The sequence below is a fragment of the Budorcas taxicolor genome, chromosome 9, assembly GCF_023091745.1.
Source record: "Budorcas taxicolor isolate Tak-1 chromosome 9, Takin1.1, whole genome shotgun sequence".
Lineage (NCBI taxonomy): Eukaryota > Metazoa > Chordata > Mammalia > Artiodactyla > Bovidae > Budorcas > Budorcas taxicolor.
Genome location: NC_068918.1, coordinates 74279535 through 74302392, shown reverse-complemented (window position 1 = coordinate 74302392; position 22858 = coordinate 74279535). Strand labels below are relative to the sequence as shown.

The window sequence follows — 22858 nt, the reverse complement described above, 5'->3', positions numbered from 1 at the left end:
GGGACTGAGGACCAGGGCCCATCTACTGCCAAATTATTAATAGACAAAATAAAAATAGACTAAGTTTTTCAAAAAGCTAAATTCATTTATTTAAGGAACTGACCTTTATTAAGGGGTTACGTCCTTGTTTAATAGTTGGTGTTACAACCCCCTGTCATTTAGGAAATGAGGCACTGATATGCATGGTACAATTTTTCCTGTCTTTTTTAACACTAGCTTTTATATACTGTTAGTCATCATCTCTTTATCCTTCTCTTCCCTTAGGCCTGGGCAGGAGCCCTCGGGATGGACACTGGGGTAGAGGTAAGGGGATGTGAAAGTGAAAGTCACTCGGTCGTGTCGGACTCTTTGTAACCCTATGACTATACAGTCAATGGAATTCTCCAGGCCAGAATACTGGAGTGGGTAGCCTTTCCCTTCTTCAGGTTTCTTCCCGAACCAGGGATTGAACCCAGGTCTCCTGTATTGCAGGTGGATTCTCTACCAGCTGAGCCACAAGAGAAGCCCATGAGGGGATATAAGGGATAACTACTACCGGGCACTTTTACTTCCTGTCCCTTGGCCTTAGACCAAGGCATGGCAGTAGTCGTGGGAAATGGACCCCAGTTCTCTATATGGCTCTATGATATTTCTTCATCCCTTGAAGTGAAGTGAAGTCGCTCAGTTGTGTCTGACTCTTTGCGACCCCATGGACTGTAGCCTATCAGGCTCCTCCGTCCATGGGATTTTCCAGGCAAGAGTGCTGGAGTGGATTGCCATTTCCTTCTCCAGGGGACTTTCCCGACCCAGGAATCGAAGCTGGGTCTCCCGCATTGCGGGCAGACGCTTTACTGTGGGAGCCATCAGGGAAGCCCTGATGTCATTTGATGTCACTTGACGTCATCCCTTAGTCATTTGCAAAGTAACCTGCAAAAGCAGCTTCTAGCCGCCTTTCCATTAGATCGCATTGTCTTTCCCACAAAGTCAACCTCACTGCTATGATCTGTGTGGAGGATCACAGTCCCTCACAGAAGCAGACTTTGGTGGGCTGCTCCATCAGGGCTTCGCAACAGCTGCCTGAATCCTGCTGGGCTGATCTTGGTCCCAGGGGAGGCAGAACTTACAAGAATCTGGACACCCCAAGAAAAAGAAATGCAAAAAGTCAAAATAGTTGTCTGAGGAGGCCTTCCAAATGACTGAGAAAAGAAGAGAAGTGAAAGGCAAAGGAGAAAAGGAAAGATAAACCCATTTGAATGCAGAGTTCCAAAGAATAGCAAGGAGAGATAAGAAAGACTTCCTAAGTGATCAATTCAAAGAAATAGAGGAAAACAATAGAATGGGAAAGACTAGAGATCTCTTCAAGAAAATTAGAGACACCAAGGGAACATTTCATGCAAAGATGGGCACAATAAAGGACAGAAATGGTATGGACCTAACAGAAGCAGGAGATATTAAAAAGAAGTAGCAAGAATACACAGAAGAACTGTACAAAAAAGATCTTCATGACCCAGATAACCATGATGCTATGATCACTCATCTGGAGCCAAAGTCAAGTGGGCCTTAGAAAGCTTCACTACAAACAAAGCTAGTGGAGGTGATGGAATTCCAGCTGAGCTATTTCAAGTCTTAAAAGATGATGCTGTTAAAGTGCTGCACTCAATATGCTGGCAAATTAGGAAAACTCAGCAGTGTCACAGGACTAGAAAAGGTGTTTTCATTCCAAACCCAAAGAAAGGCAATGCCAGAGAATGTTCAAATTACTGCACAATTGCACTCATCTCACATGCTAGCAAAGTAATCCTCAAAATTCTCCAAGCTAAGTTTCAACAGTATGTGAACCGAGAACTTTCAGATGTTCTAAATCCAGATGTTCAAGCTGGATTTAGAAAAGGCAGAGGAACCAGGGATCAAATTGCCAACATCCGTTGGATTGTCAAAAAGGAAAGAGAATCCCAGAAAAACATCTATTTTTGCTTTATTGACTACACCAAAGCCTTTGACTGTGTGGATCACAACAAACTATGGAAAATTCTTTAAGAAATGGGAGTACCAGACCACCTTACCTGCCTCCTGAGAAATCTGTATGCAGGTCAAGAGGCAACAAACAGTTGGAACCTGACATGGAACAATGGACTGGTTCCAAATTGGGAAAGACTGTATATTGTCATCCTTCTTATTTAACCTATATACAGATTACATCATGTGAAATGCTTGGTTGGATGAAGCACAAGCCGGAATGAAGATTGCCAGGAGAAATATCAACCATCTCAGATATGCAGATGACACCACCCTTATGGCACAAAACAAAGAAGAACTAAAGAGTCTCCCGATGAAAGTGAAACAGGAGAGTGAAAAAGCTGGCTTAAAACTCAACATTTAAAGAATTAAGATCATAGCATCCTGTCCTATCACTTTATGGCAAATAGATGAGGAAACAATGGAAAAGGTGAGAGACTATTTTCTTGGGCTCCAAAATCACTGCAGATGGTGACTGCAGCCATGAAATTAAAAGATGCTTGCTCCTCGGAAGAAAAGCTGTGACCAACCTAGACAGCATATTAAAAAGCAAAGACATTACTTTGTCAACAAAGGTCTGTAGAGTCAAAATTATGGCTTTTCCAGTAGTCATATATAGATGTGAGAATCCCCCTAAAAAGAAAGCAAAGCGCCAAAGAATTGATGCTTTTGAACTGTGGTGTTGGAAAAGACTCTTGAGAGTCCCTTGGACTTCGAGGAGATCCAACCAGTCCATCCTAAAGGAAACCAGTCCTGAATATTCACTGGAAGGACTGATGCTGAAGCTGAAGTAACAATACTTTGGCCACCTGATGCAAAGAACTGACATTTGAAAAGACCTTGATGCTAGGAAAGATTAAAAGCAGAAGAAGGTGCCGACACGGGATGAGATGGTTGGATGGCCTCACCAACTCAATGGACATGAGTTGGAGTAAACTCCGGGAGTTAGTCATGGACAGGGAAGCCTCGCGTTCTGCAGTCCACGGGGTCACAGAGTCGGGACACGACTGGGCAACTGAACTGAACTGGGCCCTATCAGCCGGCAGGAAGGCCTGCTCACCTAAGATTCAGTGACAGCTGCCCATTTTGTAAATATGACCTAAGGGGAAGACTGCTGCACCCAGAATTAAGGGATCTGGGTTGCTTATCCTACAATTAAAGTAGTCACTTTAAATTGGGTCTGTTTCTTGAATTCCAAAACTGCGTGCTAGGATTTCTTTCAGGAATACAAGCTTCTAAAATCGAACAGGATTTGGTAGACTTGCGGGGCTGAAGTCACGTGTAGCCCAGCTGGAACCCGCCCCGCCCCCCCCCCGCAAGCTGAACGCGCGGAACCCAGCGATTTCTGACTCCAGACCACACCCTCTTGCCACGTCCCTTCCGGGGAGGAGGGCGAGTGACGGTGGGAGCTCAGCGTGCGCGTCCCCGGCTGGCTCGGCGCGCGCGTCTCCGCCCGACTTGCCACAGATGCGGAGTCTGGGCCGGGTGGGCGGGGCACAGCGGAGAAGAGCGGAGCGGGGCGGGGCGCGCGGAGAGGACCGGCGCCGGGAGAGGACGCCGAGGAGGAGAGAAAAGCCGGCGGCCCGGTGGGGCAGAGGGGCGAGCAGGAGGCGGGTTGCACGGGGGTGTGGGGCGCTGAGTGGCGCCGGGACAGCGGGGAGCAGCTGAGCACGGCGGCCGCGGCAGCTGGGATTTGGGCCGCGGTTCGGCCGGGTCGGCCGGTGAGTGTCGGGGGCAGACTGCCCGGGAGGCTGGCGCGGCCCGGGCTGTGCCCGGGGGCAGAGGCGGCGGCCGAGCCGGAGGCGCCGTTGCGGCGGGCGGGCCCGGCCGGGCCTGGGGTGGAGTAAACACGGCCTCGCGCGGACCCCGCGAGTCCCAGGCCGGGTCCTGGCGGCGAGAGGGCGGCGGCGGCTTGGCCTCCGCGCCCAGCCCGCTGCCCGGCCGACCCTGGAGGCTGCCGGCAAATGGCGCCTCAGACCCCGTGGGCCGACCCCTCGGTGCCACCCGGGCTCGCGGGTCTGTGGGTGAGGGTAGGTGGGGGAGAAGCCAGAGGTAAACTTAGGAAGCCCTAAGATCCTCGAAAACCCGGCTTCTCTTCCCTGTTGCAGATTAGAAACTTGCTTTGTTTGGGGACAGACGGGTTAAAGTAATACTGAGAGGCATCGCCGACTGTCTCCACGGGATGAGTGAACTTGGTAACTTTTCCATTCATGGAAGTGAGAGGATCTTAGTATTAGCCTCAGCCCTCGTTAAAGAGAAATATCCTGATTTTATAGGTCTGAGGGATATGACCATTTCCAAGTTGTTTGTGTCCTGTCTCCTGGAAGTGCCTTGCTGGGAAGGGAGCATAGCGTGCACGTTGAATTCAAAGTAATCTCATTTGAGCGGGTTTTTTTACGCGTGTATTTAGAGAATAGAGCCAGAACAACGTGTTGTTTATCGTGGTTCTAGTACTCCATTCCCCCCTCTCCCTGTGTCTTGTTTTTGTTTCTGAGCCCTGTCGTAAGTCTTGGATAAAAGATGCTTGGGAAGGAATTGACCTTTTATTCCATAATTGCTTTGTTGACTCGGATCCAAGATGAAGTTATTTATGGGCATTCTGGTTTCAGTGTAGATTAACTTAAAACTTTACATACAAAACCCCAAGCTTTCTAAGCTTTTAATTTCTGTTTGCTACAGTTCAATCCACTTTTGTGTCCGTTAGAGTCCTAGAAATTCTATTAACACATTTTGCGTTTCCTCATATTTTTTAAGCTTTTCCAGAGTTGTTGACTGCCAAGAGGGAAGAGAGTAGCATAAAATATAAGATGAGGGTTTTCCTAAGGGTTCAGGTTTTCAGTTTACAGTTTTCGCTGAATCATGTTCATTATGCTTAGTCACTGTTTCTTACTACAGAAGTTTAATTGGGGATAACATGATGTTTTGCTAACTTTTTAAATTGCTAATTTCTTTTTATTTAGTATTTTAATGCGGTGACATAGCTCTTTGTGTATGTGTGATTCTGGAAATATTAGTGGGTGGAGTTTTGAGAGGGTTATCAGAGAACTGAAGTTTCGGATATAGGCAAACTTTTATGTATTCCAAGTGTACTAGGTATTTAATTTCAATCCAGTACTTTTGTATGGCTAGCGTTGGAGATTTTTTTTTTTAATAAAATGTCCTAATATGCTATTAAAGAAAAATAATACATATTTTGAGATACTGTATATAGTTAGGTGCTTTAAGGTCACCGAAATAGGTCTTGTTTCATGTGTGTTTACTATTTGATAGACTATGTTACTAAAATGTGGCTTTTAATGGCATAAGCTTTATGCTCTTCTGGGTGGTTTTGGTAATTCTTGTAACTAAGTTACCATGACTGCTTGTTTCATTAAAAGAAGTTAGCACATGCTGTGAAATGACATGGTATTTGTAGAATTTATTAATAGTCAAGTCTTCAGTCAAAAGGCTATAAAATATTATTTAATTTCAAATTTGTTTTTGATGAAATAAGTGAGATTGGCTTTGGACTAGTGGTTTTTACCTATAGGTAGCTCAATAATTAAATACAAGATAAGCATGCCTCAAACACAACCCAGTCTTTGAAAATCTTTTTCCAAAAAGGTTTGTCTTTTTTTTTAAGAGTGAATAATGTTAGCATTAGATCCTCATATGATTGTTTTTAATAAACTTTATAAGTATAAATGACCTGATATGGAAATATATATATATAGATAAAATTTTGTGCATGTGTGTCTGTTGTGTAAAGTGAAGTGCATCTGTCTTCTGAGCAATACATGTTTGTGTTGTACTGGACACGCTAATAATTACATCCAGCCTTTGTAGAGTACTAGGTTGTTGTCACAGTAGAGTAATTGCATCACGGTCACAAAGCTGAGTCCTTGGAAGCCCATTCCCCTGTGCCATGCTGCCCGTTGTAATAAGTTGAGTTCCACCATTCTGGTGGATTATTTTTATCTGAGTATCAACTCAAATAGATTCTGGTATGAAATTAAAGATTAATATTTGTTACTTTAATTTCTGATGTAAGTCTATAGTAATTTCTTTCGTTTATTTAGTGGAGAACAATTTCAAGTAGTTAGGACTTTAACTTTGAGATCAGTTACCTATGACCATATTTAGAAATGCAAGATTTATGTTTTGATTATATCATAACTGGAAGGGTAGAAACTTGAAAACAAAATTCCACATAATTAGGTCATCATTCTATTAAAAAAAGTCAGAACCAAAATTTAATAAAAGAATGTATACTGTGTAACCAGTTTAGCCATTTTGAACTCATCAGTAGGCCAGGTAGTTTGAGATGGGAGTTTAATGATCTTGGATTTTTCAGTCTTGCCTAGTCATCCCAGCCCCCTTTTTTATACCAGTAAAATAAAATATCCAATTAAGGTTATATTTTTATTATGGCCTTTAAAACTGAGCACACCTGATTAGTAAATCAGCAGCAGTGTTTGTATTTATTGTGCAGCAGCACCTCTGACTAGGCAATAAGCATGAGACTCTCTCTGGAGGAGTCAGAACTGATTGCTGAATATGAAATTTCAGTCATAGACCTACTGGTTAACTAATGAGTAAGTCTGTCTATAGTTCTATTTCAGCCTTTCATTGAAGCAACATTTTATTGTCTCAGTGGAATTTTTTTAATCTAATATCATTCAGTTCAGTCACTCAGTCATGTCCGCCTCTTTGCAATCCCATGGACTGCAGCACGCCATTATTCCCTGCCCATCACTAACTCCCAGAGCTTGCTCAAACTCATGTCCATTGAGTTGGTGATGCCATCCAACCATCTCATCCTCTGTCATTCCCTTCTCCTCCTGCCTTCTGTCTTTCCCAGCATCAGAGTCTTTTCCAATGAGTCAGTTCTTCACATCAGGTGGCCAAAGTATTGGAACTTCAGCATCAGACCTTCCAGTGAATATTCAGGACTGCTTTCCTTTAGGATGGTCTGGTCTGATCTTCTTGCAGTCCAAGGGACTCTGAAAAGAGTCTTCTCCAACACCACACTTCAAAAGCATCAATTCTTTGGTACTCAGCTTTCTTTATGGTACAACTCTCGCATCCATACATGACTACTGGAAAAACCATAGCTTTAACTATACGGACCTTTGTCAGTCAAGGTCTAATATCATATTGATTGTAATATTAAGGAAGTAGACTGATGCCACTTCCTTTCCTCACCTTCTACATCCTCAGTCACCTGCACACATGTGGACACCTCAATCTCTGCTATTCTTTTTGAATTGCATCCGTGTATAGTCAGTAACCTGTAACCAGACTGCAGGATTCATTAAAAAGTTAAAGAAAATATACAGTTAAACATTTCCTTCTGTGCCTTGTATTATTATTATTATTTTAAACAATGGAAGATTGAAATTAATTTTCTTTGATTTATTTTTCCCTTTGAGTTGCTTTTTTTGATGGACAATTTAGCTTATTCCACATATAATGCCTGGAACATATGCCCTAGATACTCAGTAACTATTTGAATACTTCTGACTTTTTATAGAAGGTACAATGAGGTAATTTTTAATTTGGAGTCAATCTGGTTGACTAATAGTAGATTTATAAAGTATGTTTTTATGATGTATGTAGCTTTCCATGGATCAAGAATTGTTTTGGAATCCATTGGTTATTTCTTATACTATAATAATTTCACTCATATTAATAAACAAGTCTCTACGCAAGGCACAAACTTGAATACAAGGAACACTGGAGATCCCCTGGAGAAGGAAATGGAAACCCACTGCAGAATTCTTGCCTGGGAAATCCCATGGACAGAGGCGCGTGGTGGACTGCAGCCCGTGGGGTCACAAAAGAGCCAGGCATGACTTAGTGACTAAACAGCAAGAGCAGCATGGCTAGCATTACCAGGGAAAAACGCAGTGGGTAACGAACACGTGCGTGTATGGAATCCGTGTCGTGCCTTGCCTTTGGGTATGTGGAGAAGTACCATTTAAGCTGATAAAGATTTGAGCCAACAGGAAAGGGGGGAGAGAGGGAGTGTGTGTGTGTGTATATGCATGTGTCTGTATCTGTGTCTGTCTGTCGAGTCAGAGGCACACCTTAAGATCAGCCTGAGGCAGCAAGTTGTGTTGAATATTTGGATGACTTGATTTCGCATATTTTAAAATCAAGCTAATTTGCAATTCTTTCTTTATCTATTGCCTTATGTATTGTCATGAATTTGGAAAAATAACTCTTTTTTGAAGGCAATATCTTTATGTCTAGAAATAGCCTTAAATAAAAAGATCTCATTTCATTGTATGGGCAAATGCCATGTCTTAAAATTGTTTTTATGGATTACTTGTCAGCCACTTGGATTATGAGTTGGCCTAGAATTTCTGTTGGAGAACATTGAAACTGTGGTAAAGCATTTAATCGTTTATAATATTTTGCAGTCTAATGAAACTTTTCAGTCATTCAACTTTAAGTGTAAATAGATATGTTATTTGGAAGATTACGATTCTGTTTTAGAGTTTTTAAAAAACTTAATATTGAGGAGTTTTAAATTAAGCTCATCTTGAGCTTGAAGCTCAGTTGTAGCAATATATTTTCTGCCGGACCTGCTGTGTCACTGTTCAACCAATAAATCAGGGATCGGCATTTTAAACTTGTTTCATAGAATTCCTGAGCAATTGTGAAATACTTTTAGGAGGCATATTTAATTTGATAATAGCGATTTTGAAAGAGGATGGATCTGAAAGTTTTAAATTCTGAAAGAATACTCTTTGGGTATTGTCTAGTACATTCTTAAAAATCTTATTTCTTAATATATTTAATTGTAAAATGGACTCAAACTTGATTGCTTCTTTGTATAACTGTTTTGAGTAAACAGCTCAGTTTACAAACAGTAAATTTGTACATTTATATTGAGCATTACATATGTAAGTTTAAAAAAAAATAATTTAGTAGAACACTAATGTTCAAAGCAAAGTAATGTGCTATTATAATTAGAAAGGATCAAAAAGACTTTCTTGACCTTAATATATTTAATTGTAAAATGGACTCAAACTTGATTGCTTCTTTGTATAACTGTTTTGAGTAAACAGCTCAGTTTACAAACAGTAAATTTGTACATTTATATTGAGCAGTACATATGTAAGTTTCTTAAAAAATAATTTAGTAAAACACTAATGTTCAAAGCAAAGTAATGTACTATTATAATTAGAAAGGACCAAAAAGACTTTCTTGACCACAAGAGTGATTAAGTGCTGGGATAAACTACAAGCAAAGCAAAGTTGTGTAACCTCCATTCCTCAAATAACATGTTAAAATTGCACCACTGGTTACTGAAGTGCTGTGTTATTTTCTTAAACTTTTGTAAGTAAGCATATCTGTTTTTGTCCATATATATTGATCAGATACAGATTGCAGTCCTAGCCCTGCCACTTACTAGGTAGATGACCTTGGCTAAGTCACTTAGCCTTTCTGTACCTCAGTTTTCTCTGGGCTGTTACAAGGATTAAGTGACATTAACATGGTATATATTAATACCAAGAAGGATAGAATACCTAGTTAATGTTCCTTTTTCCTTTAAGCTTACTTCAATAAATAATAAATGTTATGGACTTATTGCTGTGGATACTTTTATTTATTATTTTTTTAAACATTTGTCCGAAGGAGGAATAGTGTGGAGGAGTCTGTTTATTTTGAACCTTGAGAGCCTTCTACTTTTGCCTTTTAAAGTTGTTGCTATTATGCCTTAACTCAGTTGTTTGTAACAGTTGCTATTTTAAACACATCTGAATTAAGGGATGTTTTGAGATGTGTTCTGTCTGGTGTGGTCATGTGATGTGCATGTAACATAAAGTGTTCCTACTAGTTCTGAGAGCACTGGTCACTTCTGTTGGAACTGCTTGTATTTTTAGGTTTCTCTCTTAGTAACAGTCAAGTTTATAACCTTCAGCATGTGAGATGAACTCAGTCTAGTTGTTGCAAAATAAGAAAGCTGCAGCTGTTCCCACAATCTAATCACTCAGTAAAATTTGTCTTCTTATTAAAGTTTCTCTGCATAAGTTACAAATGTCATCATTAGCCTGTCATTTGTTCTATTTTGACCCCTTTAGCAGTATATCTTTAATTTATAGGTCATTTCCTTGGCTTTAAATTTTATAGGGATAAACATTCATAAGTATTCATAATTTGTAATTTTAAAAAACATTTTAAAATGCAGTTTTGTTGATAAATGTGTGCCTCGTTTTCTTCTGTCCCTGGCAGCAGTGCATACCATAATATCAACTCAGAACTTTGCTGCTTAATCACCAAAGCTCTGTCAATGGTAGACTTTTGCTATTTTGAGTTTGAGGAAAATTAAGTCTGTCTTAGAGACAGATAGCAATCTGGGAAATAACTATTTTACGTTAGCCACCTAGATGTAAGATTGAATTTATGGAAGACAATATTGAAAGAGCTAGCAATCTCTTATGCACGAAAGTGAAGAAAATAGGCTAAAAATTGGCTTCTTATCCAGAAAATTATTAATTTAATTTGGGGAATTTTGAGGTGAGTTACCTGTGCCATATGCAAGTGGAAGTATATAGTAAGTAAGTAGCTGTAGAGATCTGAAGTTTGGACGAGGGATCTGGGCAGGAGGTACAGATAAGTTTTCAGCATATAAGTGGCAATTGAAGCTTTTGAGAAATTGAGAGCACCCTGGGAGAATGTATAGATTGAACCAGAAATAACATGGATCCTTGAAGAAGAGAAATATTTTAGAAGAAAAGATTAAGGAATAACCAGAGGTAGAGGAAAAAGCAGGGAAATGTGAGATCATAGAAACTAAAGAAAGATAGTAGTTCGGAAAGGAGGAGGAATTAGTCAACAAAATAATGTAATGGCTAAAAAGATGAGTGTGGAAAAAAATGCCCTTTGAATTTAGCACTGAGAATCTTCATGCAGTGGTTTTAGTGAGTGGTTGTAAAAATAAAGCCACATTAGAGGGCTGAAGAGTACATGGGACGTTAACAGGGTTTGTTTATTTGTTGTTTTTCTTTTGAAAGCTTGAGTGAATAGGAACAAAGTAGTAGCAAAAGGAAGATACCGCTTTATTACTTAGGGTTTAAAGATGAAATAGCCTTCTAAGTTTTTGCTGCTAATAGGAACAAGCCATTAAAGAAGTTGAATATTTATAGAAAAGAAGACATTGAACAGGCTTAGTAATTATGATTTAAATCGGTGCATTGTGGCAGTGCCTTCTCTTCTTTGTGTATAAAACTTGTCTTGATAAAAGCAGGAAAGACCATTAGTTATCTGCAATCCTTTCATGTTATTTTATGGATGCTATTTCTTTGCTTAAAATCCTCAGTGATTTCTAACTACTTGAGGTCTGAACTCCTTAGAATAGCATATAGCATACAGTGCACTTTCCATGATCCGGAGAGATCCTGTCCGGCCGCATCTCTCACAGGAACTTTGCATGTCACCTGTGAGCCAACAGCACTGGGAAACCTGAGGGTCCCTCGGCGTGTTTGCCAGTTTTTGCGTTCTGTATTTGCATATGCTGTTGCTTCAGCACTGAATACCCTTCTTCCTTTCTAATCCTACCCTCCTATGATTAAGACTCCTCATCTTTCAAGACTGCTGTGAATTCTTCTCTACTCTCTTCCCATATTGATTATTTTCTCTGTCATATTAGTCATATTAAAAAGTAGCATGGTTTTACTTTCATCTCTGACCCTGTGCTGTAGCTCCTTGGGAAGCGGCACTGTGTCTCCTAATTATTGCCATACCAAACACGGAGTCTGGTACATGGCAGTTACACAATAAATAAGTGTTGAATAAATGAATGGAAACCGTGGCCCTCAGAAGTAAGTGATTTGCCCACTGTCACAGAACTGGAGCTAGAACTTAACATTTTTTGGTTAAGTGCCCTCTGTGTTTTATTAATAATAAGGCTTACTCTCTTGATTTGTTTTAGAATTTCTTAAGGCATATGTAGAAGGAGAGGTCAGTAGCTGAAATCTGAAGTGAATTGATGTATTTAGAAAGAATATAAAGAAAACTTCTAATCAGATTCTAGTTAAATATTTTCATGAAATTCAAATTATTCTGTTTCAGGAATATGATGAGGTCTGTGCAGTGTGGGGGCACATCATAATCAGTTTAATTAAAGTGTAAAAAGATACAAGTGTTCTCTGAAATCTCGAAGTTAAATATGCATTAATTTGTTTTTGACATTAATTTATACACTACATAATATACTAGAATTTAAGTATTATATTTTGAAACGTGTGGCCTTTTGAGCAGATTGTTGCATGTTATGTAAAAATGAATTTTTGACTTCTTGAATTGATGTTCTTAAGTTGGTTCAAGATGGATCAATTATATGTAAAATAAACTCATTAAATATGTTTATTTTATATATTTCATTCTCATGTAAGCCAATATACCTTCATGATTTGATTTTTATTCTTAAAACATTGTTTTAAAAATCAGCCACTTTTTGCCTAACATCTTATTTCTTTTCCATCTCAATAACCAGAGCTGAACTGGCCATCATGGAGGAAGAGCTGCAGCATTCGCACTGCGTTAATTGTGTCAGTAGACGATGTATGACAAGACCAGAGCCTGGGATTTCCTGTGACTTGATTGGTTGTCCATTGGTTTGTGGAGCAGTTTTCCATGGATGTAAGGCTGATGAGCATCGACTTCTATGTCCATCTGAACGAGTGCCTTGCTTAAATAGTGACTTTGGATGTCCATTTACAATGGCTCGAAATAAAGTTGCTGAACATCTAGAAATGTGTCCTGCAAGTGTGGTGTGCTGTACGATGGAATGGAACCGATGGCCAGTTAGTTATGCAGACCGGAAATCATATGAAAATCTAAGCAGAGATGTTGATGAAGTGGCACAATTAGATATGGCCTTGGCCCTTCAAGACCAACGGATGCTCTTAGAATCTCTTAAAGTAGCCACCATGATGTCAAAAGCAACTGATAAAGTGTCAGAACCTAGAGAACAGATCTCAGTTAAACCAAGTGTCTCAGAAATACCACATACTAATGGTTTGGTGTCTGCTGATGAAGAATCTTATGGTGCACTGTATCAAGCTACTGTTGAAACAACCCGAAGTTTGGCTGCTGCTTTAGATATTCTGAATACTGCCACAAGAGACATTGGCATGTTAAGCACGAGTCTTTGTGCTTCCCCAAATGAAATGAATGAAGAGCAAAATGCCAGAGAAAGCTTACAGAATAGAAACCCAAAAGACCAGGACCATCTTTATGAGGATGAGATGGGAGCAGTAGGTGGGATTGACCATAAGGACACAAGTCAGAGTGCCCAGTTGGAACAAAATGGCTCAAGTGATTTATTGTGTGACTTGGATGCCGGTTCTTATGGCACTCCTGCTCTTTGTAATGGCTTTCCTTTGGAAGATATATGTGCACAGGTCATTGAGCAGAACCAGGATTTACGTACTGACTCAAAACAAAGGAACTTAACAAATGGAGAATGTGTAGCATCAGATGGCTCTTCAGAACCTTCTAGTTCACTTTTAGTAGCAGCACAAATTAGGGAAGTAATACCACCTGATGCTTTGCCTAATGGCACAGTTCAGCATATCCTCATGCCAGATGATGATGAAGACTTGTGTTGGAAAAAGGTAGACTTAGGGGACCTACGGAATGTGGATGTCTTATCTTTCAGTCACCCTCCTTCATTCAAATTTCTTTCGAATTCATGTTGGTCTAAACCAAAGGAAGATAAAGCAGTAGACACATCAGATTTGGAAGTTGCGGAAGATCCAATGGGTCTCCAGGGAATAGATCTAATCACAGCAGCATTACTGTTTTGTCTAGGAGATTCTCCAGGTGGGAGAGGTATATCTGATAGTCGCATGGCTGATGTTTATCACGTTGACTTTGGGACTCAGACTTTTTCACTTCCATCTGCCATTTTAGCTACAAATACAATGGTTGGGGAAATAGCTTCAGCTTCAGCTTGTGATCATGCCAACCCACAGCTTTCAAATCCAAGCCCTTTTCAGACACTGGGGCTGGACTTAGTATTGGAATGTGTTGCTAGGTACCAGCCCAAGCAGCGTCCAATGTTTACATTTCTTTGTGGACAGTTATTTAGGAGAAAAGAATTTTCATCGCATTTTAAGAATGTGCATGGTGACATTCATGCTGGACTCAACGGCTGGATGGAACAGAGGTGTCCTCTAGCATATTATGGTTGTACCTATTCACAGCGTAGATTTTGTCCGTCAACACAAGGAGCAAAGATTATACATGACCACCATTTGCGGTCATTTGGAGTTCAGCCGTCTGTATCCACAGTGTTAGTAGAGCCTGCTAGAAACTGTGTGCTGGGTTTACATAATGACCATCTAAGTAGTCTTCCTTTTGAAGTCCTGCAACATATTGCAGGGTTTCTCGATGGCTTCAGCTTATGCCAGTTCTCATGTGTATCCAAGTTAATGAGGGATGTATGTGGCAGTCTTCTCCAGTCTCGCGGAATGGTCATACTTCAGTGGGGGAAAAAGAAGTATCCAGAAGGAAATTCGTCATGGCAGATAAAAGAAAAGGTTGGTGTCATTTAATTGTATCAGTTCCTTATTTGACATATAATAGGCACTTAATAATGTTGTTGCTGTGAAATTGATCATCCTTGTTGTGAAATTGCGTGCGTGCATGCTAAGTTGCTTTAGTCATGTCCATCTCTTTGCAACCCTATGGACTATAGCCTGCCAGGCTCCTCTGTCCATGGGATTCTCCAAGCAAGAATACTGAAGTGGGTTGCTATGCCCTCCTCCAGGGGATCTTCCGACCCAGGGATCAAACCCATGTCTTAATGTTTCCTGCATTGACAGGCAGATTCTTTACCACTAATGCCACCTGGGAAGCCCATTGTGAAATTGGCCATCCTTAAAAATAATTCAGTATGATGACAGACTTTTTTATAAAGATAATAACAATGTGAATACATTGTTAGTCATAATCACATATTTACTGCAGACATCCTAGAACTAGATTCTAATGTCGTATGACAGAGGCCACTTGTAGTTCTTCAGTTGAGGGGTTCTGTACCTACTCACTTCTGAAACAACTCCCTTTGCTTGAGTCCATATTAACCACCTTCTTTCTAATTTGGGCTCCATCTGAAACATTTGTGCCGGGGTACAGCCCCCTGGATCCAGGGTGATTCGAAGGTGGGGATGGAGTCGGCATCCTTGGAAATAACTTATTTAATTACAGATAGAGAGGGATTAGAAAATTAGCAGAGAAAAAGAGGCTGAATAACTTGGTTCACATGGAATACCAATCACCACCTACGTAGGCCGCAAGCATCTTCCCATTCTCCCGAAGGAGAGGAGGCGCTGAGCACCCCCCCCTGCCCGGTCCGATCTTAGAAGCCCAGACAAAATTAGCAGACTTGGTGGGTACCCATGCACCAGATGGGAATTCGGCCAGAAAAACAGAGAGCAAGAAAGAAGCAACATGGGGGAATCAGTCTTTCCGGAAACTGATCTGGTTTCTTTATTTTGGGGTTTGCTTAAATACCTTTTGTTACACATAGGGATGAATACAGAGTCACACGGGGGTCAGCAGTCCTGACCTTTATCAAAATCAGGTGCTTCACATAAATGTATAAAAAAAAGGTCTTAGGGGTTTTACATCATCTTCTGGCTGTGAGACCTGCTGACATTTTACTACCCTTTCTTTCTGATAACCAAAAAACTTATTTTTTCCAAGGGTGTTTTTTCTTAAACCAGGCACCACCCTCCAAATAAAGTTGCATTCCTATAGGGTGAGGGCGTAGTGAGTTACAATCAAGAAAGGAATTTATTTAACCCAAGGTTAACATGATTAATCTTAAAGGTTAATATTTATTTCTCCTATATGCTAGTTATATTCATTATAAGGGCAGGGAATATGGAGATTTAGCAGCAAACATCAGCCCAACAAATGAAAATCCTTTCACCAATGCTCCCCTTAAGATCTATTTAGTCTTAAGATAGTGATAAAGTTACATTTTTACATAGCAAGGACACAGTGATTTATAACAAAGTACAGTGATCTATTACAAAAGAGAAAATCCATTAACTCAAAAAGTCTAGTATTGCTAACCTTAAAAACTACTATATTTCCTTTTCTATATTCCAGATACATTCATTAATACATTCCCAGGTGCCTGAGGATATGGAGGCCTGGCGGCAATCATTGACTCAACAATGATAAAAGCCCTATGCTAATTAAGACTCTCAAAATACTCCAAACTCTCTGTGCTGTTTATGGTTGATAGGTTGTCACACAAGCTAGTCTGTCAGCAGAGAGGTTTGACCTGAGACACCCTTGTCACACCCAGGGCAGGGAATTAGCAGTAATTATTGGCACAATAAATGAAAAACCCTTCACCAATATAATTCCTAATCAACCACTATACTATACTAATAATTTTCTAACTTCTCAAAAGAGTCTGTATTTAGAAAGTTTTAAAGCATCTTGTGCCTCTCATGGTTGGGAGGCTGTACAATCACATGTGGCCGGACAAACCCACTCAGGCAGGCTAGAGAACCTTCAGAGGAGTCCGTAAGTTGAAACACTCTTGTCATGCCCAGGAATTTTTATTGACTTCGAACTGCACGTTTACTCCTTCTCCAAGAGAACCGGTGGGGAACAGCCCCCCATAAAGTCAGAGGTGTAGGCAAGAGCATGAAACAGTAAAGTAGATAGACTCTGGTTTTGGGGGTAGATGCTCAGGAACAGGGGGTTTCCTGAGGCTGGATCACGCCTTTGTGTAAGCCAAGCCTGTTTCCTCATAACCTTTGCCATGGGCGGAGTTCCTCACGCTGGCCCCCGGCACATTAGCACTGTAGGACGATGGAGGAATCAAGGAGAAGGTTTCTTTTTAATTGCTTGCAGTTGGCAGCTTCTGTACATTCTTAGCCCTTTCTTTCTTAGAAGTTGGTTGTTACAAGTAAAACTTAAATAAGGAGACATGAAAAATACATTTACTACTAGCAGGTGACCAGTGGAGTATTTGGGGTATTGTTGTTCAGTCCCTAAGTTGCATCTGACACATTGCAGCCCCATGGACTGCAGCAGGCCAGGCTTCCCTGTCCTTCACTATCTCCCAGAGTTTGCCCAAATTCATGTCCATTGAGTCTGTGATGCCATCCAACCATCTCATCCTCTGCTGCCCCCTTCTCCTTTTGCCTTCAGTCTTTCCCAGCATCAGCATCTTTTCCAGTGAGTTGTCTCCTCGCATCAAGTGGCCAAAGTATTGGGGCTTTGGTATCAGTCCTTCCAATGAGTATTCAGGGTTGATTCCCTTTAGGGTTAACTAGTTAGGTCATCTTGCAGTCAAAGGGACTCTCGAGTCTTCTTCTGTATCACCACAGTTTGACGGTGTCAATTTGGGATATAGAAAACAAAATGGATGGATGTGGAGATGGCTTGAAGTGAAATAAGGGCAGTAGGATTTGTTATTGGTGCACACTGTGGGTTTAGCACAGAACAAGGATGTGTTGTAGATTGGAAGCTTGACCAGGAGATTTAGGCAGGTCTGGGAACAAAGCCTAGCTCCATCATTTTCCTTGTGTGATATCTTATTTTTGCCAGCTTCTGTTTGAGGCACTGTCCAGTAGAAACTAGAAGGCATTACAGCTGTCTTTGATTGAAAGTGTTTTTTCATTTTAGAACATTTATAATATGAAACTTTGATTTCATAAAGTATAAAAAAATTTGATAACCTTCATATTGGTTGAACAGGGGTCATATTTCTGGGTACTTTGTTTTTACCACCCTTAGGTTTTCTCTTATTTTGACTCATTGCTCCAGTTTGTTTTTTTTTTTTTTCATTGCTCCAGTTTTTGAGAATTTTGCATCTGCTTCTGTGCTCTCCTGAAGCTTTGACCAGTAAATGCGCACATTAATTATTTTATGTAGAAAATTTCATACTTGCTATGTATATGTGAGTATGTGTGTGTCTTCATTTACTACATGATTTTGTGTATTTCTGCCATTGGACTGGGACACTCAGAGCATGGTCCCTTTCTGTCCTTGCCCACTAGTATTGATCTATGAGGTGAAATATTTTCTGGGGATTCTGTCACTACAGAAAATGTCATCTACTCGTGGAGTTTAAATTGCCATCATTTATACAAATTACTTACATGTGTATATCCCTGGCCATTTTCTCCTCTGAATTCCAGGTCACTATATATAGGCACCTACTAGACATCTCCATTGGATTATCTTCAATAAACTCAGCATATCCAGCCTACTCCATTTCTCTACCCCTCTTAATCTCAGAAAGTTGCATTATCATCTCTTAAGTTGCCTAAACTAGGAATTTGGGAGTTAAGGTTAGCCCCTTTTTACCCCCTTTGTTTCCTTTTCCTGGTATTCCCACAGTCCTGTTGCCTCCCTTCTTCATGCCTCTCAAGCTTTTCTACTGCTATTTCCCTGGCTGGTCCCGCCTGTGGTTCTCTTCTGGGTTACGGTAGCAGCCACTTCCTTTCTGGGCTTCTCTTTCCAACTGAGTCCCTCTCCACCATATCGCCTGTAGAAGATGTAGAGTGGTAAATAATTTCTTGAATACAGTTCTTATACTGAAGTGCTTAAAAACTTTTAAAATGTCTATCCATTGCCCTAGGTTAGGGGCAGATTCCTTAATGAAACATTTAAGAGTTTTCATAAGTTTGTCCTTACTTGCCTCTTCAGTTTCCTTTATATTCCAGCCATGGAATTTACTAGTAGTTGTTGAATGTTTTCTTCTTGCCTTAAGGTGTTTGAGTACACTGTCCCTGAAACCTCCATTTGAATGCTTGAAATGTATAGACAGTGTCCACTTTTATAAATTTATTTAATCTGCTGTCCCTGTTTATGGATTAAAAAAACTGGTTAAGTAACATGTCCTTGGATTCAGACCTGGGAAGCTGTTTCTGGAGCTTGTGATCGTCATCTCCTTGGTATATCCTGCTTATTCCTCAGATCTTATCTCGTCAAGAAAGCCTTCTCCGAAAGTTCTTAGGTGCATTTTTTCCCAGAAATGCATTTTTATTGATATGGAATTAAGAACTGTTCATTTTACAAAAAGTTCTACAAAAATTTCCAGAAACATTTAACTTATATGCAGAAGAACTTGTATTCGTCAGTATTACTAAATGCCATTACTATTTATAAATAGTGAAAAGAAAAGGTTCCTCTGCACAGTATCCTAGAGTGTTTTTTAGTATACTTCATATGGTGTAATGGAAATTTTTTTGGAGGAAAAACATTTGTATTATCAATATCTCCTATATACATAGTCCTTTGGGTAGGATGAAAATCTAGTACAGTGTATATTATTTTAGGAAGTGACTCTAAATGTTCTATAGAAATTAAAAATTGCTTAATAAGCCAGGTTGGATGTGATTTTTTAATGCTAAGTTTTTTCTTTTTTGCTGTTAGATTTCTTAAAGTCATAATGTCATAGAAGTTATCTTATAAATATTTAATGAAAAGATTTGTATCAAAATGAATTTTGTAGCAAGCCACTTGAAACTTATTTCTCATAACAGTTAGAAATGAATGTTTTAATTCTTATAAATTGACTGGTTTAAATCTGAAGTAGAGTTTTCTTCTAGGTATGGCGATTCAGTACCGCATTTTGTTCTGTCGATGAATGGAAGTTTGCTGACATCCTGAGCATGGCTGACCACCTGAAGAAGTGCAGTTACAACATTGTAGAGAAGCGGGAGGAAGCGATCCCACTGCCGTGTATGTGCGTGACGCGAGAACTCACTAAAGAGGGACGTTCACTTCGCTCAGTTTTAAAACCTGTACTTTAAAAAGTCAAATTCCACTTGCACATACGTGCAAGCTCCTAGTATAATTTGTTTGTAATATGTGACACTTTATTAATGTATTAAAGATTACAACTAGCTAAATTTATTGTCACTATGTATATAATGTTTTGAAGTGACATATATTTTTATAAAGTTTAGTTGGGAAAAAGTTGCCTTAATATTTGAAATGTGTGAATTTTTTGGAACTTGCTGGACAGGGTGATTTAATTTTTAGCTACATAATTTTCAGAATTAGTATTTTTAATGGTGTGCATATTTTGGTTCTTACATTTTTTGCTCCTTAAACTAACAAGATCCTGACCAAACAATTTATTCCTCATTTTCTGTGGGTTACAACCCATGCATTCAAAAAGCAAAACTTTGATTCTGATTTTTACATCATAGGCTCTTCAGATAAAGCATTCAGTTGCTTAAGCACTGCATAAAAACATTATAAAATTTTTATTTTCTAGTGTTCCCCTTACATAATTGTTGATATGGAGATGATCTGTAATGTATACATAATATTTAAATCCTGAATGATGTGGATAATGCCATTTGTCGTGTTTTAAAAAAAGTCCACAAAAATGTTGTCTCCTTTTGTGTTTACACCTCTCATACAGAGAGTTACCATTTGCAGCTTTTTTTGGTTAGATGCCACATCCAAAGACTCATGGCAATATGTTATGTGACAGGTTAAAGCAAAACAAAAAAAAAAGCCTGTGAATTTAATTTGAAATTGTATATATTTGCTAGGAATTTGATATTTGGAGAGAAGAAAATACAGTCAACTCTTCATATCTGCATATGCATGGATTCAATCGAAGGATGAAAAATATTTGGAAAAAAAAATTTCATGAAATTCCAAAAAACACAACTTGAATTTGCCACTCATCTTCAACTATTTACATAGCACTTACATTATATTTGGGCTTTCCTGGTGGCTCAGACAGTAAAGAATCTGCCTGCAATGCAGGAGACATGGTTTGATCCATGGATCGGGAAGATCCCCTGGAGAAGGAAATGGCCACCCACTCCAGTGTTCTTGCCTGGAGAATTCCATGGACAGAGGAGCCTGGCGGGCTACAGTCCATGGGGTCGCAAAGAGTCAGACATGACTGGGTGACTGACATTACACTACTGCTACATTATATTTACAATTATTTACATGGTGTTTTCATTGCATTCAGTTCAATTGCTCAGTCTTGTCTGCTTCTATGCGACCCTATAGACTGCAATGCATGCCAGGCTTCCCTGTCCATCACCAACTCCTGGAGCTTGCTAAAACTCAGTGTCCATCGAGTCAGTGGTGCCATCTAACCATCTCATGCTCTGTCATCCCCTTCTCCTGCCTTCAATCTTTGCATTAGGTACTGTTAATAGTTTAGAGATGATATAAAGTGTATGGGAGGTGTGCATGGGTTATGTGCAGATACTGTGCCATTTTATATGAAGCAGTTGAACATCTGTGAATTTTGGTACTGCAGGGAGTCCTGGACCCAATCTTCTGCAGACACCAAGGGACAACTGACTGTATGCCCCATTTTAAGTTTGAGTTGGGCATGTTCTGTGATTAAATTCCAGATATTCACAGTGCAGAGGGCTTAACTTTTTTCAGAAGTGTTTAAAATTTTTGCCTTTCGGTGTTTATAAAAATCACAATTATGTTGTTTTAAGACATGTAAAAATGTGACATTTGCTGTCCTTTTAAGATGACAATCATAAACTGCAGAGAAGCCTGTCTTGGTTGACAATCTCTTTAAAACATTTCCAGGTTAGTATTCCATACACTTCTGTACCAAAAAAGTAAGAATTGCACCTTTATGTATAAATCAAAATTTAATAGAAATATCTTCAAAGACCTATTCTTGAGGTATTTTATTACAGTTTTCAAATTGATTTATGCTATCATTAACCTGATATGGTCAGTTTAAAAAATGAATATATCAATATTAAGAAATAAATGGCAAAGATGGGGACATGTACTTAAATAATTTAGGTAACTTCTGGCATTTGGTAGTCTGAAATGGTTACAGATTACTTTGTTATATATAAAATTTCAAAACTCTGTTTTGTCTTCTCTTCCTACATTTGTCCCTAAGAGTGCTCTATTGTTAACTAGATTCTTGATTCCCATATATGGCAATCGGGCTGGGAAGAGGCATTCTTTGGGCATTACAAAAGAATTCTGAATTGCTTAAAACCTGATTTGGTTGGATCAAGTCCTTACTACAGTTGAAAAATACAGCATTGAAGACTAATTAGTTGTCTTGCCTCACCTGTCATTTTAATTAGTAGAATACTTATTTCTCAGTGCTTAAACTATCGTTTTGAACTGTGATATTTGAATTACATAAACAGTCTCTCTATGTGAAAAAGTCAGAAGTAAGATATCAAATACTGTAAAATATAATTCTGCCTCTTGAAGTTTTGCTGAAGAATATGTCTGGTTGGGATAGCACAAACATTAACTTTTTGTTTTATGGTTGTGCTTTGTAAAAATCCTTGTTCTTTTAAGTTTAGACTCCTTATTTTCACATTAGATCATGAGATATTTACCATTTTTCACCTTTTATTTTCTTTTACACATCTTTGGCTGTTTTCTTTTTGTTATGCCACCATATTATTTTGTTAAAATGTTTTCTTTGTGTAGTATTTGTTCAAGTTCTAATAAAATTAATATTTTCCTTTATATGGCTCAGTAACTTGAAAAAAACATTTAAATAAAATATTTATCCTTGTTTGACAAAGTTGAGATACAGTCATACTGTTTCTATAGTGCGATTTTCTGCATGTTATAGGAGTTCCTTGATGATTATCATTGCTCACCCATGTTTTACTGGTGAACATTATTACTATTTTTATTTAATACGGAAAACTCATTAGCTTTGCTCCGCCCCTTCAGTGTCTTCTTGAAAGTAGTCCCACCTGGGGCTGTTGAACGGCTGAAGAGTTTCTAGCAATAGTATTTTTCTAAAACTTGTAGTGGGAACAATCTGTCTAGCCTTTTAAGCATGAAAAGGTTTGTGTGTTGGCCAAGTATGTTGTCATTTGAGAAGTCTTTATTGATTCCTTAGTCT

At 39.3% G+C, this 22858-nt stretch overlaps 1 protein-coding gene across 2 annotated transcripts; it reads left to right on the top strand.

Annotated features, from left to right (window-relative positions):
* Positions 1 to 3510: 3510 nt before the first annotated feature.
* On the top strand, positions 3511 to 22463 carry FBXO30 (F-box protein 30). Of its 2 annotated transcripts, none has more exons than XM_052645795.1 (3): positions 3511 to 3581; positions 12482 to 14531; positions 19578 to 22463. In XM_052645795.1, the coding sequence occupies exons 2-3, from the start codon at positions 12498 to 12500 to the stop codon at positions 19779 to 19781; spliced, it is 2238 nt and encodes a 745-aa protein (XP_052501755.1). In that variant the 5' UTR covers positions 3511 to 3581; positions 12482 to 12497; the 3' UTR covers positions 19782 to 22463. The 2 variants fall into 2 exon arrangements, with proteins under 2 accessions (XP_052501755.1, XP_052501754.1); XM_052645794.1 differs by lacking the exon at positions 3511 to 3581 and adding an exon at positions 3584 to 3716.
* The last annotated feature ends 395 nt before the right edge of the window (positions 22464 to 22858 follow it).